Source organism: Littorina saxatilis, linkage group LG13, assembly GCF_037325665.1.
Source record: "Littorina saxatilis isolate snail1 linkage group LG13, US_GU_Lsax_2.0, whole genome shotgun sequence".
NCBI classification, from domain to species: Eukaryota; Metazoa; Mollusca; class Gastropoda; order Littorinimorpha; family Littorinidae; genus Littorina; species Littorina saxatilis.
The window spans coordinates 5,580,071-5,596,843 of NC_090257.1; the positions used below are offsets into that span (position 1 = coordinate 5,580,071).

At 41.6% G+C, this 16,773-nt stretch overlaps 3 protein-coding genes across 16 annotated transcripts in view; 2 read left to right on the plus strand and 1 right to left on the minus strand.

The window, feature by feature from the left end:
• Positions 1–7,245, minus strand: part of LOC138945936 (RCC1 and BTB domain-containing protein 1-like) — a 69,642-nt gene extending 62,397 nt beyond the window's left edge. For all 14 annotated transcript variants that reach the window (XR_011449138.1, XR_011449137.1, XR_011449132.1 and 11 more), the window contains exon 1: positions 7,114–7,245. The gene's annotated coding sequence lies outside the window, so the exon portion shown is untranslated. The remainder of the gene's footprint in view (positions 1–7,113) is intronic.
• On the plus strand, positions 1,263–6,572 carry LOC138946345 (uncharacterized). Its single transcript, XM_070317905.1, has 4 exons — positions 1,263–2,710; positions 4,021–4,788; positions 5,325–5,405; positions 5,562–6,572. The coding sequence occupies exons 1-4, from the start codon at positions 1,939–1,941 to the stop codon at positions 6,404–6,406; spliced, it is 2,466 nt and encodes an 821-aa protein (XP_070174006.1). The 5' UTR covers positions 1,263–1,938; the 3' UTR covers positions 6,407–6,572.
• A 427-nt stretch (positions 7,246–7,672) lies between the features above and the next one.
• Positions 7,673–16,730, plus strand: LOC138946346 (aprataxin-like). Its single transcript, XM_070317906.1, has 6 exons — positions 7,673–7,881; positions 8,550–8,668; positions 10,761–10,814; positions 11,479–11,582; positions 14,415–14,496; positions 16,223–16,730. Exons 1-6 carry the CDS (start codon positions 7,762–7,764, stop codon positions 16,311–16,313), a joined length of 570 nt encoding a protein of 189 aa, XP_070174007.1. The 5' UTR covers positions 7,673–7,761; the 3' UTR covers positions 16,314–16,730.
• The last annotated feature ends 43 nt before the right edge of the window (positions 16,731–16,773 follow it).

A 16,773-nucleotide genomic window follows, 5' to 3' on the forward strand; every position in this document is an offset into this window, starting at 1 on the left:
TACCAAAGGCCGCTTCGCGTAAGAAAATGACTACCAGAGTCGCAAGGCTCGGGATTTTTTTTACAAGAAATTTATATTTCGTTGTTCTAGTCCGAATGAATATGAAGATATGGCGAGTTGAAAACGCCGATTCTTTCGCCAGAAACACGTCTGTTTCCACACCGGAAAGAAGGAATGGACTGAGCTACTAGAAGCACGGCGCCGTGCGTACAATCGATCGAATGATGTTATTCACACAATAACACTTGGCGATCTCTAAAAAATCATTTAAAAACGAACTAGTTGACATTTAATGAAACTATTTACTGAAATCAAGAAGTATCTTAGTTCTAGCCGTGCATATGACACACCCTTTCGCGAAAGCACACTGAACCGTGCGCATACGCATTCGCACCCGCAAACCACCAACCCAAGCGGTTTATCCAGATCCAGATCCAGATCCAGATCCAAGGGAAGTAACTCAGTGAGTATAAACATGAGCAAGAACCGCAACCCGAACACACTCGTAACACCTTAAATCGGAGAAAAGCAGGCCTTACTAGGGAAGGGCAATGTTTTTTGTGTTTAAAAAAAAAAAAAAAATTCACAAAGTTTAGGTGCAGTCCTAATGCGTCTTCATGACAGTGAAAAAGTTGAGTCAAAATATCCGTAACGTTTAGGGGCATCTAAGGTAAATTATTGCTTTTCACCGTCAGACTGCTGACTCAGCGTTCAGAGATAAAAGTGCCGACCAGCGTTTTTAATCTCGGACCTTCGAGAAAGATTCGGAAAGATCTCGAAGGTTAGATTTTCTGATCACATACACACACACACACACACTCACACACATACAAACAGGGTACAGCATTTACCAATCAAAGGGATCACGTTTTTACAAAAAACGTGAATCAAATATGGAGGGATTAAGCCGCTACCCCCATGCACCCCCCCATCCTGCTCACCAACTTTAGTGTTCAACTTCCAGCCGTCCTCTCTAAATAAGAAATAATACATTTGGATGTAGAAGAGAATTAATGACTGTCAGAGAAAGACAGACATAGATACAGGGACACAGAGAGAGATTGAGAGACTTAGGCACAGTAAATAATTGTCTACCTATACCCGAGTGACTTGGAATAATAGGCCGTGAAAGGTAAATATGCGCCGAAATGGCTGCAATTACTGGCCGTATAAAATTTCATCTCACACGGCATCACTGCAGAGCGCCTAGAACTGTACCCACGGAATATGCGCGATATAAGCCTCGTGATTGATTGATTGATATATATATGTCACAGGGGAAACTAGAATTCAGTAGGATCCGGAATCCTACTAGTAGAGACTGGAATCTCAGTTTCTACTAGTAGATACTGGAATTCCAGTCTCAACTGGACTTTTTCAAGTTCAAACTGGAATTCCAGTATCTACTAGTAGATACCGGAATTCCACTTACAACTGGATTTTTTCCAGTTGAAAGTGGAATTCCGATATCTACTAGTAGAAACTGGAATTCCAGTTTCAACTAACAGCCAGTTCATGTTGGAATTCAGTTTAAATTGGAATTATTTGAAAACTGAAAAAGAAACTGGGATCATATCCACAGAGAGGGTTCAACTTGAAAACAAAGCTTAGATGTGACAATGACTTCTTCACGTGAATCTGAGTTGTTGTTGCAAATAAAGTGACCAATGTTCTCCAGCCAGAGTAATATGGAAATTGGAATTATTTGAAAACTGAAAAAGAAACTGGGATCATATCCACAGAGAGGGTTCAACTTGAAAACAAAGCTTAGATGTGACAATGACTTCTTCACGTGAATCTGAGTTGTTGTTGCAAATAAAGTGACCAATGTTCTCCAGCCAGAGTAATATGGAACAACCGAGGCCCTTCTATTCACAGTGAGTCTTGATCAGTTGATCAGAGTGAAGTGTCAGTGACAGACAGCAGTCAAGATTGAAGATGGAGTCCGAGTCAGAGGATCAGAAAACTCTGTTTTATTCTCTTTTAGAAGCACACATACGGAGTCTTGATGACAGCAAACGAGAATGTTTCTGCATTGCCCAAGAGAAGTACACAAAAATAGTGAAAGCTCTGCAACTGAACAAGGGCCAGCAATGTCCAGAAGGTGCCAAATTCAAGTACAGGTGTGCAAAGCATTATAAATTACAAGTTGTGGGGGCAAGGACAATGCTATGTTGCCAGAAAACCAACTGCCCGGTTGTGACCAGAGAGGAATTGTTTGCGACAATTGCGCGATGTCACGTTCATGTTGGCCATGGGGGAAGGGATAAAACGTGGGCGGAAATCAAAGCAAACTACGCAGGAGTCCACCACTCAGCAGTCAGTGTGTTCCTGAAGACCTGTCCCAGCTGCAGGCAGCGCCAGGTGGTGAAATCACTTCCATCTGGAAAGGCAATGATCAATCTGTCTTTTCTACTCAGAGTCCAAATCGACCTCATTGACTTCCGCAGCAGGCCTGACAGGGACTTTAAATGGATCCTGCATGCAAGGGACTGTTTTTCGAAGTTTTCTTGGGCCTATCCCTTGGAATCCAAGACTGCAGCAGAGGTAGCAGGTCATCTGTTCGACCAATTCTGCACCTTTGGACCACCACGCCTCCTGCAGAGTGACAATGGCAGAGAATTCACGGCGAACGTGATACGTGAAGTGTGTGATCTGTGGCCTGGAACAGTGATCATCCATGGACGCCCAAGACATCCTGAAAGTCAGGGTAAGTGTTCGTTTTTATTTGTATTTTTTTCAGAAATGAAAATTAACCCTTACAGTGCCTACAAGACGGGTATACCCGTCCTGCACTCTAGCCAGTTAGAGAAAACATTCTTGTCGAAGAGTGACCATGCATTGAAACACCCCGGCAGTGAAAGGGTTAATGAGGCAGACCTACCGGTGGTAACATGTTTTGTCTGTTGCATCTGTCAAAAGATAAACATTCAGCTTTTTTCGTAATCGGATCATTTTTCACATTTTACTGACATTGAATTGAAACACCCCGGCAGTGTAAAATTTGAAAAGTGATTTTGGTGTGCCTCAATTTTACATAAAAGTCCAAATTAACCTCTTGTCTGTGAAATATGGAAAAAATGCCATTTTTCATTTTTCCAACTTATTTTTTCTTCAAAATTAACGATATGTTATCCAACGTTACCGATTTGGGTCTGTTTGATCTCCTAAGCCTGTCTAACTGCATTTAAAGTGAAATACACAGTGCCATTTTTAAAAATTAGGGGAATGAGTGAACTTTTCAAAATTTTGACGTTTTGGGGCAACAAGGGGTTCATTTGGCATGTTGTACTAAAGTGCTGCAACTACATCACTTTTCAAAAACTACACACCATAACGGTTCAATTGATACCAAATGGTCGAAATGGTCATGGCACTTAAAGGGGTATGAAAGACCTAAACCGGAAGTAGAAATCTTTGAACGGCAGCTGATACATTACCTTATCAACTCTCATTATCCAAAGTTTCAAGCCTGTAAGTCCAGTATTACTTCAGAAACATCGGAAAACTCAAAATCAAATTAAACAATTATTATCCGGAAGTGGTCCTAAAGGCTGAATCTTATCATCCCATGTGATGGGAGAAGCCTGGAAGATTCCAACTCAATGTCCGACGCGAAGCCACACTTCCCTTTTGATAATAAAACGTTGTTTTTTTACCACTTCCGGATAAGGATTGTTTATTTTGATTTTGCGTTTTCCGATGTTTCTCAGCGAATACCAGGCTTTCAGGCTTAATTTTCTGGATAATGAGAGTTCATAGAGTAATGTATCAGCTGCCGTTCAAGGAATTCTACTTCCGGTTTAGGTCTTTCATACCCCTTTAATGGTACTGTGACAGTACCATGAACCTTTCGATGAATGATACACTCGACTTCTCAAATTAAAACTGCTCTAGCAGCTTTATAAATCAGCTTTACAACCTGAAATATGGGCTACAGACATAGTGCAGTGGCCTAGGCTTGAAAAGGCCTCTATTTAAGGTGACAGTATCCAACTGGGATTGCTTCACTGTGTGCAGGGTGCATTGAGAGGGGGAACGGAGACCTACAATTGAAACTAGGCAAATGGATGGATACCAATGGCCCACAATGGAGCAGGGGATTAAAGTCTGTGGTTCACTCAATCAACACATCAGTTTCAAGTGCAACTGGGACAACACCGTATGAACTTGTATTTGGTCAGAAACCACGTTCGGACCAAGCTGTTTGGGAGGAATTTGCAGCTCAGGGTATTGTGCGTGAAGAAGATTTGCCAAATGATCTGCTTGTTATGCTTCCCACAATGAGGCAGGAAGGTGCAGTCGTGCAGTCAGTGAGTGAGGAAGATGCAGTCATTGAGTCATTGAGTCAGGAAGGTGCAGTCGTCGAGTCATTGAGTCAGGAAGGTGCAGTCGTCGAGTCATTGAGTCAGGAAGGTGCAGTCGTGCAGTCAGTGAGTGAGGAAGATGCAGTCGTTGAGTCATTGAGTCAGGAAGGTGCAGTCGTCGAGTCATTGAGTCAGGAAGGTGCAGTCGTCGAGTCATTGAGTCAGGAAGGTGCAGTCGTTGAGTCATTGAATCATGATGGTGCAGTCGTGCAGTCAGTGTGGCTGGACAATGTGGGGCGTGTAGTTCTGAGTCAAGAAGACACAGCCGTGAGTCAGAGAAGTGCAGTTGTGCAGTCAGGGAGCCAGAGTGACATCAGCTGCGAGGACGACGAGAGAATCACTGTGTGGAGTGAAGTGGTCTTTGATACAGTTCTGCAGCCAGTCAACAATTCTTTGCCAACTCCCGGACCTTCAACTGCTGGTATGTGGTATGCTTCTATCTGAATTGGTTTTAAAAATCTTGTGTTTTAGAGATATTGGCCATGCAACCATTGGACTAGTTGACGCCCATTACTGTATTAGTCGTATTAATAGGAGTAACATTCCATTACATTAACCCTTTTGCAGCCATAACAAACTAATGATGAACACAATTTTGATAATGATAGACAATGCAGGAGACGGGAGGTGCACTGGCAAGGGTTAATGACTCTGGGGATTAATGGCAGATTTGATGCAAATACAACTACAGTTCATTTGTTTCACAGGTGCTGACCGTTCTTCAGAAGCAGTCAACTTTCAAAAAAAACTTTCCTGTCAAAATGGGTCAAGTGTATGTTTTTGCAATGAATTATTCAGAATTTCTTCCTGTATCACTTCAACGTCGAAACACTAGTACACAGTGATTAATGTGTACACATACATGCCACATTATCATGTCACATTTCCCAACAGAGAAGAAGAAGAATGACTGCAAATGTCTGTTGCAAATACAACTGCATTTTATTTGTTTCACAGGTGCTGACCGTTCTTCAGAAGCAGTCAACTTTCAGGATCCTCTCGGACCTTCTCTCAGCACTCCTGAGCAGCATGCCACTGGTAAGTTTCTTCACACTTCCCTCAACACACTTTCAATGTGCCATATTTTCTATCAATTTATAAAGACTAGTTTGAAGATGTTAACAGGTTAACCCTTACACCACCTTTCTTGGTTTTCACACCAGCGTAGACGATTTTAATTTGTTTGTTTCACAGGTGCTGGTGGTTCTTCTCTCGGCATTGTAGAAAACGTGGATTCACCAAGTACATCATCTACTACCTGTACCAGCCACAAGCGAGGAAAGGAGTATCTTCTTTTGAGCGACAACGTCATCGTTTGTTCTGGCACAGAGCACACAAATCTTGACGTTGTGCATGGTGTGAAAGTGACTAAAACCACTCATGCTGTGTTTTCTGTTGACGAAGTGTTCGTTCCTACACATGTGCCTACAATTGCCAACCCTATGAATGAACCATTAGAAGTAGGACAGTTTGTGTTGTGGAAACGCACTGCAACAGTGCAAAATGAAGAAGGGAACACGGCTCACAAGGAGAAGCGACTTGTTGCCAGAAATAACTATTTGAAGGCTGCCAGACGTCAAGACACGAGGTACCAAAAGAAGGTAAAAGACGTGACCCAATCATTCCAAAACGGGCACACTGTCGGAGTGAAAATCCACAGTGCCGACAGGACCAACACTGACGTGCGGCTCTTGACCTGCAAGATTCTGGAATCAAAGATGAGGGGCGGTGATTCTGTCTATCGGGTGTATTGCCCGACTGGAATTGTTAAAAACTGGTTTCGGGGGGTGGAGCTTGTGGACATGAGCAGTGTGGTCCTCCCACATCTCAATGTGGTAAACCCACAGACTCTTAAGGAAGTGTCCCTCATTCAAGCCTCCAGGTCATCAACTGGTTGGCAAAACCGTGGAGCTGTCGCCAGGTCCGTCTGTACGTGCACAGGCGCGTGCATGACAAAGAGGTGTCCGTGCAAAGATGCCAAACTTGCATGTGGCACCAAATGCCACCCGCACAGCAAGAAATGCAAGAACATGTCCTGAAGTTGTCTGATGTGATTTTCATTGATTTGACTATGCAGTTTGTGGTGTTGGGTCTTTTTAAACAATGGATTTGCTTTCAATAAAGTAGTCAACTGTTCATTTTAAACAAAAAAGAAACTACATTCATCTCCATCGCGAAATTCCAATTTGAACTGAATTCCAACATGAACTGGCTGTTAGTTGAAACTGGAATTCCAGTTTCTACTAGTAGATATCGGAATTCCACTTTCAACTGGAAAAAATCCAGTTGTAAGTGGAATTCCGGTATCTACTAGTAGATACTGGAATTCCAGTTTGAACTTGAAAAAGTCCAGTTGAGACTGGAATTCCAGTATCTACTAGTAGAAACTGAGATTCCAGTCTCTACTAGTAGGATTCCGGATCCTACTGAATTCTAGTTTCTACTGTGACATATGTATAGGTGGAAGCAAAACCTAAAATTAAGAAGTTTTTATTCACGTTTTATTGACGAAAACCCAACCATTAATTTTAAAGTGAAAAAAATGCTTTTAGCACGTGACTCCCGGATTCACGCGGAACTCTAACTGTGCATGCATTGTTCCATGTTTACGTCGCGTAGACCTACATTTTTTCTGAATCAGTCTGACCGCACCGCGGACACAGAATAAAAAATTAAAGCAACGCTCAAAGACGCTGAAACAGTTTCTCCATTCACCTTTTCAATAATACAGGCAAGTCTCTCTTACCTGCCCGATTTTCGTCGAACTGCGTTGCTGGCTGGGTTCAAGGGCGCATTTGTTATTGTCTTTTTTGGAGGTTCTGTTCACAAATTGAAACGCTGAGAATAACGCCCCTTGCCAGCGGAAGTGATCTTGGTGCTTTTGGAGCGGTCTGACTAAATACTACGCGACCGCACGCGTCCGCACGCGGACTTGCACTACCTTGCGCTACCAAACTTAAGCATGTACATGTACTATTTTACCTTGCGCTACCAAACTTAAGCATGTACATGTACTATTTTTTATATATATAGTATCTTCACAACATTATCTGACTTGATACCAAGTTTTAAGTCACAGAAATAAAAAATAAGGGAGTTATGATGTATTTTGCGACGAGCTATCAAGCGAAAGTGAAAGCATCGTGGTTCAGCGTCCGACCATGTTCGTATTGATCTAAGAACGCAGGCTCAACCTCAAAATAAAGAATGTTCATGTAATATTTTTTTTTATATCTAGAATCTTCACAATCTTGCCGGTAGTGCAAGTCCGCGCGCGGACGCGTGCGGACGCGTAGTATTTAGTCAGACCCTCTTGGAGTGATGCCCCTTGCATTCCTGTTTCGTTTTCTCATTTCTTCGCTTGCAAACAAGAACGCTGTTGTAATTTCGAAAGATGGCGAGCGGAAAAACGTCGGGACACTGGAGCATGGGCTTGCTCGCTTCAATGGATGACCCTGAACTTAAAGTGACGGCGGACGAGAAAGTTGTCGTCATCAAAGATAAATATCCGAAGGTATAAGAAAGGCGCACATGTGCTACCGGCAGCTAGGTTCTTTCAAAGTTCAATGAAAGAGTTTCAGTCATCAGTCTGATTTCCAAAAGGATTTTTTTTTACATGTTGCTGTGTTTCATTTTAGTGTTTACAATTTATGCTCCTATCACACACACCAGCTTGCTTGACGTACAACATCACATGTGTGTGAATGCAGGGACATGTGCGAGAGAGTGATCAAATCAAATCAAATCAAATTTTATTTTACGAGTGTTGTGGCATAATACAATACAAACTAGCTTTTTTTCAACCAGTCCTTGCTCAGAGTGGGACTACTCTAGTGAGAGAGAGAGAGAATTGAATAGAACTTTTTTTTCGAGGGTGACAGAATAAGCAATTGCAAATATGCTTTTTTTCAACCGACCCTCGCCCATTGAGGGTAACTCAATAACAAGAAGAAATAGAAGTTAAGTTAACTGTATGTATACAGTACTACATGTATTTACAGACTTAACATGAAAGAGAGAGAGTGTGTGTGTGTGTTATTACTCACTCACTCACTGAAATACATTCAAGGCGAACACACTTGGACACATTCACTTGCAGGTTTCATATTTCATTTACACTTGCAACTGTACATGGTTGATTTAGAGACTGTCTCCCAGAGTTGACTTTACTTTTTATTTCAGGCCAAATTTCACTTTTTGATCCTGCCAAAGGAGAAGATTCCAAACCTGAACAGTCTGAAGCCTTCTCATCTGGATCTTCTGAGGCATATTCACAAGAAAGGAGAGGAGATTGCTGGCAAGTATGTCATTATGAATGTTGGTTTATTCCAACGTACTGGTATATCTATTACTTCTATTTTTCCTTGCCCTTCAGTGTTTTTCTCAGTAGAAAAATCTGTAAATTATTTGTTATGGGTTGTGGCGGAGTTGCTTTTCCTTGGAGATAATGTGACAAGTATGTTGTGAACATTATAGTTCATTCCAATATACTGGATAAAGATTACTTTAATTTCTCCTTGCCCTACAGTGTTTTTCTCAACAGAGAATTCTGGAAATGTATAGCACTGTCAGATTTTTTATGGGTTATGGAGGAGTTGCTTTTCCTTGGAGACAATGCGGCAAATAAGCCCATGTAACATTTGTCAAGTGATTGACTGACGTCCTGACGGGTGCAATGGCTTAGTGGTAAGACGCCGACCTCCAAAGCGGAAGGTCGTGGGTTCGAATCCCGGCCGCGCCTGGTGGGTAAAGGGTGGATATTTTTCCGATCTCCCAGGTCAACTTAAGTGCAGACCTGCTAGTGCCTTAATTATACCCCTTCGTGTGTACACGCAAGCACAAGACCAAGTGCGCACGAAAAAGATCCTGTAATCCATGTCAGAGTTCGGTGGGTTATAGAAACACGAAAACACCCAGCATGCTTCCTCCGAAAGCGGTGTATTGCTGCCTGGATGGCAGAGTAAAAACGGTCATGAATACATGTGGACTGGGTAGCCGAGTGGTAACGCACTTGCGCTCGGAAGCGAGAGGTTGCGAGTTCGACCTTGGGTCAGGGCGTTAGCAATTTTCTCCCCCTTTTCCTAACCTAGGTGGTGGGTTCAAGTGCTAGTCTTTCGGATGAGACGAAAAACCGAGGTCCCTTCGTGTACACTACATTGGGGTGTGCACGTTAAAGATCCCACGATTGACAAAAGGGTCTTTCCTGGCAAAATTGTATAGGCATAGATAAAAATGTCCACCAAAATACCCGTGTGACTTGGAATAATAGGCCGTGAAAAGTAGGATATGCGCCGAAATGGCTGCGATCTGCTGGCCGATGTGAATGCGTGACGTATTGTGTAAAAAAATTCCATCTCACACGGCATAAATAAATCCCTGCGCCTTGAAAATGTGCGCGATATAAATTGCATAAAAATAAAAAAAATAAAAAAAAATAAATCCCTGCGCTTAGAACTGTACCCATGGAATACGCGCGATATAAGCCTCATATTGATTGATTGATTGACAAATTCACTCTTGCAAAAACTCGAGTGTACGGGGGAGTTTCAGCCCACGAACGCAGAAGAAAATCCGATCTTTGTTTTCTGCACTGTGCGCACAATACTGCATTTTTTTGTTAACTATTCAATGTCTATAGATGCCATAACATGCCTCATTGCTCAGATCACCGACCATCTGTGTAGACGCATCGCTCGCAGAGTTTGGCCCACATGGGTTTATTTGCTCTAGTACTGTTTCCAAGGAAAAGCAACTCTTCCTTCAGTGAAGGAATAAAAACCCGTTTGGTCTCTCTTTGCTTTAAAAAAAAAAAGGTTGTTAATGTTTTTGTGGGAGAGGAATCTCCAAACACTAGCCCTCATGGCCTGGCCTCTCTCTCTTTTTAACATTCTTCTTCTTCTGCGTTCGTGGGCTGAAACTCCCACGTACACTCGTGTTTTTGCACGAGTGGAATTTTACGTGTATGACCGTTTTTACCCCGCCATTTAGGCAGCCATACGCCGCTTTTGGAGGAAGCATGCTGGGTATTTTCGTGTTTCTATAACCCACCGAACTCTGACATGGATTACAGGATCTTTTTCGTGCGCACTTGGTCTTGTGCTTGCGTGTACACACGAAGGGGGATAAGCCACTAGCAGGTCTGCACATAAGTTGACCTGGGAGATCGGAAAAATCTCCACACTTAACCCACCAGGCGGCCGCGGCCGGGATTCGAACCCTCGACCTTCCGCTTTGGAGGCCGACGTCTTACCACCACGCCACAGCGCCCGTCTCTTTTTAACATTAAGTTTTTGTCTTGATAATTTGCACACTGGTCTGTGTTTATTTTTTTATTAGTTGTTTCTTCACAAAAGAATTAAACTTTACTGTGTGAACGGTTGTTTTCTATTACAGGGCCAACAAAGAGCTCAAATTTAGATTTGGTTACCATGCTGTACCAAGTATGAGGTAAGGAAATCTTTGTTTCTGTACAAGAATATTAATACATGTACATGTTGTAATGTATGCAGTTTAATAGCCAAAAACGAATGGGCTCATAAGTCATTGACACCTGCATTTTTATGCATGAAAAACGATAGCCACAGGCTGTGTAAGACATATACACATGCACACACTCACACACAGACACACACACACACACACACAAACTCAACACACACACACACACAAACTCATTTCTTATCCCTGTGTTGTATTACACCTTTTTGAGGCTCACAGCTTGTTTTCATTTCATTCAAAGTTGTGATCACCAGTTGTTTGTATATATAAATATACATGTACTGAAAACAGATTGAGCATGGGTTGCACGTTGGCATTCCCTTATTTTTGTACTTTAAAAAAAAAGTTTAATTAAAAGAAATAAAAAAAATTAAAAATACTGTCGGGAGAAAAAAAAATGGAATCACTTTTTTGTTGTAGGCCTTATTGTGCATGCATTGCATAAAAAACCTTCTGTTTCATATCATTCTTAGCATAATGAATATGTAGCACCCTTTGACGTCCAGGTTGCATCACAACAAGGTCGTCGATTGTTGTAGCAGCTAGATGACAGATTATGTAGAAGTTGTGTACATGTTTCGTTTTGATCTGTTGCCTAAATTCTCTTTTTCAGTCACCTGCACATGCATGTGATAAGTCAAGACTTTGACAGCCCGTGCTTGAAGAACAAAAAACACTGGAATTCTTTCACAACAAGCTATTTCGTGGATTCCTCAGGTATGTTACAGGGAGACGGGGGTTTAGGAGGGAGCATTTGTGTGTGTAAATACTCTGTGTGTGTGTGTGTGTGTGTGCGTGCATGCGTGCATGCGTGCGTGTGTGTGTGTGTGTGTGTGTGTGTGTGTGTGTGTGTATGTGAATACTCTCTGTGTGTGTGTGTGTGTGTGTGTGAATACGAATACAAATAAACTTTATTGTCATGAGTGTTTATAAGACACGGGAAGATAAATAAAACGATTTCATCGTTTCTTTTTGGGGGGAAGCAATTATATACAAATTCTCCCAATTTCGTTTGTACATTGTCTACTTGCAAAAGTTGACTTGGTACATCATATGAATATATATGTGTGTGTGTGATTGTGTGAGTGTCTCTCTCTCTCTTTTACATGGGTTGTTGGAATAAGACCATCTATCCACTTGGTCACTTACCAGAAATCAGCATCCTTACAGTGCTTGCTTACTATACATATAGAGAACACTACATGGCTTGCTGTGTCGTACCAGATTTACATGAGTTGTTGTTTTTTTTAAATATTGAACTGCGAGCGAAAGCGAGCTGTTCACTATTCAAAAAAGCAACGAGTGTAAATCTGGTACGACACAGCAAGCCATGTAGTATTCTAGTTTATCCTACATACTGTACTTACGTGTATTTTACTGAAAATGTCCTGCAGTCGAGGCAGCTAAATTGAAGACGCTTGTTTTGGAACCTCGATCTCTTCTAAAGCCTCGTGCAATCTATTACGTCAAAGCAAAGAAACGTCACTCTGAAAGTGTGGCGTGACGTGTTAGTTGTAAAGGTTCATGGAGGGTAATTAGCGAGCGCAAATTTTCTTTCTATAATGACGTTTGTCTCGGTGACTTTGGCACCATAAGCAGTGGAAAAACAGGTCCCTGCCAGACATGACCTCATTTACATGATATACACACGTGTGATTTGAACGATTATTATCTCACGGGTGTCTCTCACGTATGTAGGATAAAGTGGCTTTTACAAAATTAATTCATCAAAACATCCCCACTGTGCACACGTACAGAGCACTCACACTTTTGATTTTTGGTATGTGACCAAGTCCAATGTAAATGGCTGGACCGACCAGAGACAGTTTTCATAAGAAGCAGTGTGTCTTTAACCTTGCAGTAAAACTGGGAGTCTCGTCTCCTTTTCGTTGTTGCTTCTTTAATGTAGCTTATTTTGATTTCTTAACACTTTCTACCCCACCTATGTTGACCAAGTTTGTTTTAGCCAAGACCAGCTGTGCTGCAGCAGGTCACTCAGAATTGTAGTAACTGTGTGGTAACTGTGTATCAACACACTGGAATGCAGGCGTTACATGGACGTTACAGGAAGCGACTGACGCTAACAGTCTGAGCAGATATATCCATACCTGGTCAGATAGAGCCATATGAGTGGGTACGGATATATCCGTACCTGGGAGACAATGAGTTAAGCAAAATTCAGCCCACCCCACCACCCCCATTTTAAGGCTCCATCCTTTTTAAGACCGGATTTGAACGATTATTATAATCGAACGCAGAAGAAGAAGAAGAAGAACGATTATTATAAGAATGTGTAAGTGGAGCGTGGTCGAATGTCCATGGGTGAATGGGTAAGTTGAGCGTATAAGAATGTCCATGTGTGCGATGTGTAAGTGAGACATGGATGTGTTCATGACTGAATGCATGGTTGCCACTCCTCCGGCTGGGAGCCGGAATTCCGGCTTTTGAAAAAATTTGAAGCCGGAAATTCCGGTTTTTCAATTTACGAAAAAAATTTAAAAAAATAATAAAAAAAAAATTTTTTTTTTTTTTTTTTTTTTCTCGTAAATTGAAAAACCGGAATTTCCGGCTTCAGATTTTTTCCTGGGTTGGAAAATCTGTACAAATGCAATGGTACTGTGTTGGTGGTACAGGTAGGCCTTTTTGCTCCAATCCAGACTGACTCGAGGATAGATTTTTTTCTCTCACTCTTCAGAAGATGAAATGTGTGTGTGAATGGACATTTGCATACACGAATGACATATTTCATCTTTTGAAAGTTATTTTTTAAGTGAGGTGGAAAAAAGTTTAGGTTGTCAATGCAAGAATATTTTTGTTGTAGTCATTTATCAGTATTAAAGTTTGCACTCACTCAGAAACGAGATGACTGCTGGTGAGGGACTGTACACAAAAAATAAAGATGAAACACAAAAGAATAGAAGATTTCATCCACAAAAAAGAGGGTTCTTTGTACTCTTACATAGCAAAACACCACAGGCACATGTGTCACGAGTAACAGATAGTCCTCAGATTTAATGCTATTTTGTCAGCTTTTGACTTTTAATTTGATCTCTTCTGTAAAGTAAACTGTTGCTTTGAGAATTAGCAGATTTGTTTCTGTTTTCTATGATTATCTCACAGGAGAGGCCACATAATGCTTTTGAATTCATCAGAATCCTTCAGCGTACAGGGGGCTTCGCCCCCAGTACCCCCCGAGCGGGGCGTTCCCCCTGCACCCCACCAGGAGCCTGCCGGCCCCTGGACCCCAGACTTTCAGGCTTTTCAGAATTTGAAAGTGGCAACCATGTGAATGCGTAAGCACAATGCAAGGAATGGCCAGAAAGGTATGTGGGAGGTGTGTTTATAACCTGCCCTGTTATATAGTGCTATATGTCTTATGTAAAAACAATGTCCTGTTTGTATTATTGTTATGTACCACGCCTGAATTTCTCTATGAGATAATAAAGTATTCTTATTCTTATTCTTCTTATTTTGTTTCTGTCCGATTTTTAGGGGGGTTTGACTGTAGCAATTGTATCAGACATCAACATTTTGTGTTGTTTGTTGCAGAAATCATCCGACAGCTGGAGAAAAAAGGCAGGGTGGAACAGGATGGACAGCGTGCAAATGAAATGTTAAAACAGGATCTGAGGTGTGTGATTTTTTTGGACACCATTTCTATCCATGTTCTTCTAGTTATTAGCTGGCCTTGTCTTATGTTCCATACATTAAGCATCCCTTTCAAAACCTCAATAACTCACAGAAAATCAGATCTTAATAGGGAAGGCGTCTTGAAAATGGATTACACGTAGATTTACAGATTTTATGTTTTATGAACAGAAAATCTGAAAAAGCAAGCTTGATCCCTTTGCTTCTGGAAGAATTTAGATACATGTACTTCTTCTTCTTCTGCGTTCCCAGAATTTAGTTACGAAATCAATGAAAAAAACAAAGCATACGAGGTTTCACAATAATAGACGAATTCTGGAAAGAACGATTTGATTTATATGCGTTGTGAAAGAGTGAATAGTCTTGCTTTGATACATGTTTTCCAAAAATAACTCTCCCGTGATTTTGTATCGGTTTGGTAGAGTAAGAGCCCCTTTTATAAGGACAAGGTTTTCGAAATGAGGCAAAGCATGTACCACGTTTCCGATGGGCTTTATCCTACGATTCGGAATGAACAACTAACTCTGATGTGTATGTAATGCAGCTTGGGTACATGTGTGTGTATATTTTCGAAAGAAAGCGGTATAATTTAATTGTGTGCACGCTGCATAACATACACTTCAGAGTTAGGGGTTTTTTTTTTAATTTTTTTTTTTTTTACCTCAGTTGCATGCAGGATGCTTCAACCCATATTTTTTGCCCGATTGTTTTTTGTGTGTTTTTTTTAAGGCGGTGAGCATCCTTCTTCCTTGGTCTTTTTCTGTATAACATAATCAACTTTATATTATACAAAACATAAACTTCTGTCTAATGTTTAACTCTTAAAGTTAGAGTTAAAGAGTTATACACTTCAGAGTTAGTTTTTCATCCCTATTGCAGAATAAAGCCGATGAAAAGCATGGCACATGCTCCGCCTTGTTTTGAAAAGCTTGTCCTTGTAATTGGAGCTCTTTCTCTATCAGAGTCTATTGAGGCAAACTTTGTTACATGACTTTATACGCCAGTCACAAGCAAGGGGTGGACCGGCACGGTTGGCCTAGTGATAAGGCGTCCGCCCCGTGATAGGGAGGTCGTGGGTTCGAACCCCGGCCGGGTCATACTTAAGACTTTAAAATTGGCAATCTAGTGGCTGCTCCGCCTGGCGTCTGGCATTATGGGGTTAGTGCTAGGACTGGTTGGTCCGGTGTCAGAATAATGTGACTGGGTGAGACATGAAGCCTGTGCTGCGACTTCTGTCTTGTGTGTGGCGCACGTTATATGTCAAAAGCAGCACCGCCCTGATATGGCCCTTCGTGGTCGGCTGGGCGTTAAGCAAACAAACAAACAAACAAACAAGCAAGGGGTGTGTCTCCATGAGTGCTCTTTTTCACGTGTGAAGAAACACCCCTCACAATGATTGGCTGAAAATGTTAGGTTGGAAAGTTTGCCGTAATAAAAGCAAGTGTATTTGCTCTTTCTCGGCCCATGCATACCCGACAGAGTTATTTCCCATCTACTTGAGAAAAGAGCCTCCAAGGGAGGCAATCATTTATCCAACAATTTAAGGGGTAATATACGGTGGTTGTTTCTCTTGTCGGAGTATGGATTTTTTGTATGATGCATGTAGCAAATGACCTACCTGGTACCTATTATGGCAGTCAACAGGTTAAGAGGGGTTCCACTGTATGTAATATCTGAAAAAAGTGTATGGTTGTTCTTCTTCTTTGCAGGTGCCATGTCTGCAACAAGGCCTTTACAACCATGCCATCTTTGAAGGCTCATATCGTTTTTCACAATGTCACAAAGAGTGCTGGATCTTAGTGAATTGCATTTCTCAGAGAATAAAATGGGTTATGGCTGGGTTTTTTCTAGTGTATAAGAGAGTGGTGTGTGTGTGTGTGTGTGTGTGTGTGTGTGTGTGTGTGTGTGTGTGTGTGTGTGTGTGTGTGTGTGTGAGGGACAGAGAGAGTGACAGAGAGAGAAAATGCAGGTTTGCTTGTTTGGTAATTTATGTGAACTTTATTTACATGCTGCCATGACTGATACTTCTCGCCATTAGCAAAGCATTGAGAATTGTGGGTGCTATCGGACAGTTACTTTATGTATTTGCCACTTAGTGTGTATGAGTGTAGTGTGTGTGTGTGTGTGTGTGTAAATGCGCAGCTGAGCATGTGTGAAGGTGCGTTTGGTAAATGCCCAGTGAAAAATAAAGATGTGTAAGAAGCTTACAGTTGTATTATTCTTTTGTAGTTGTTGTCACAGAATTAACACACACACACAC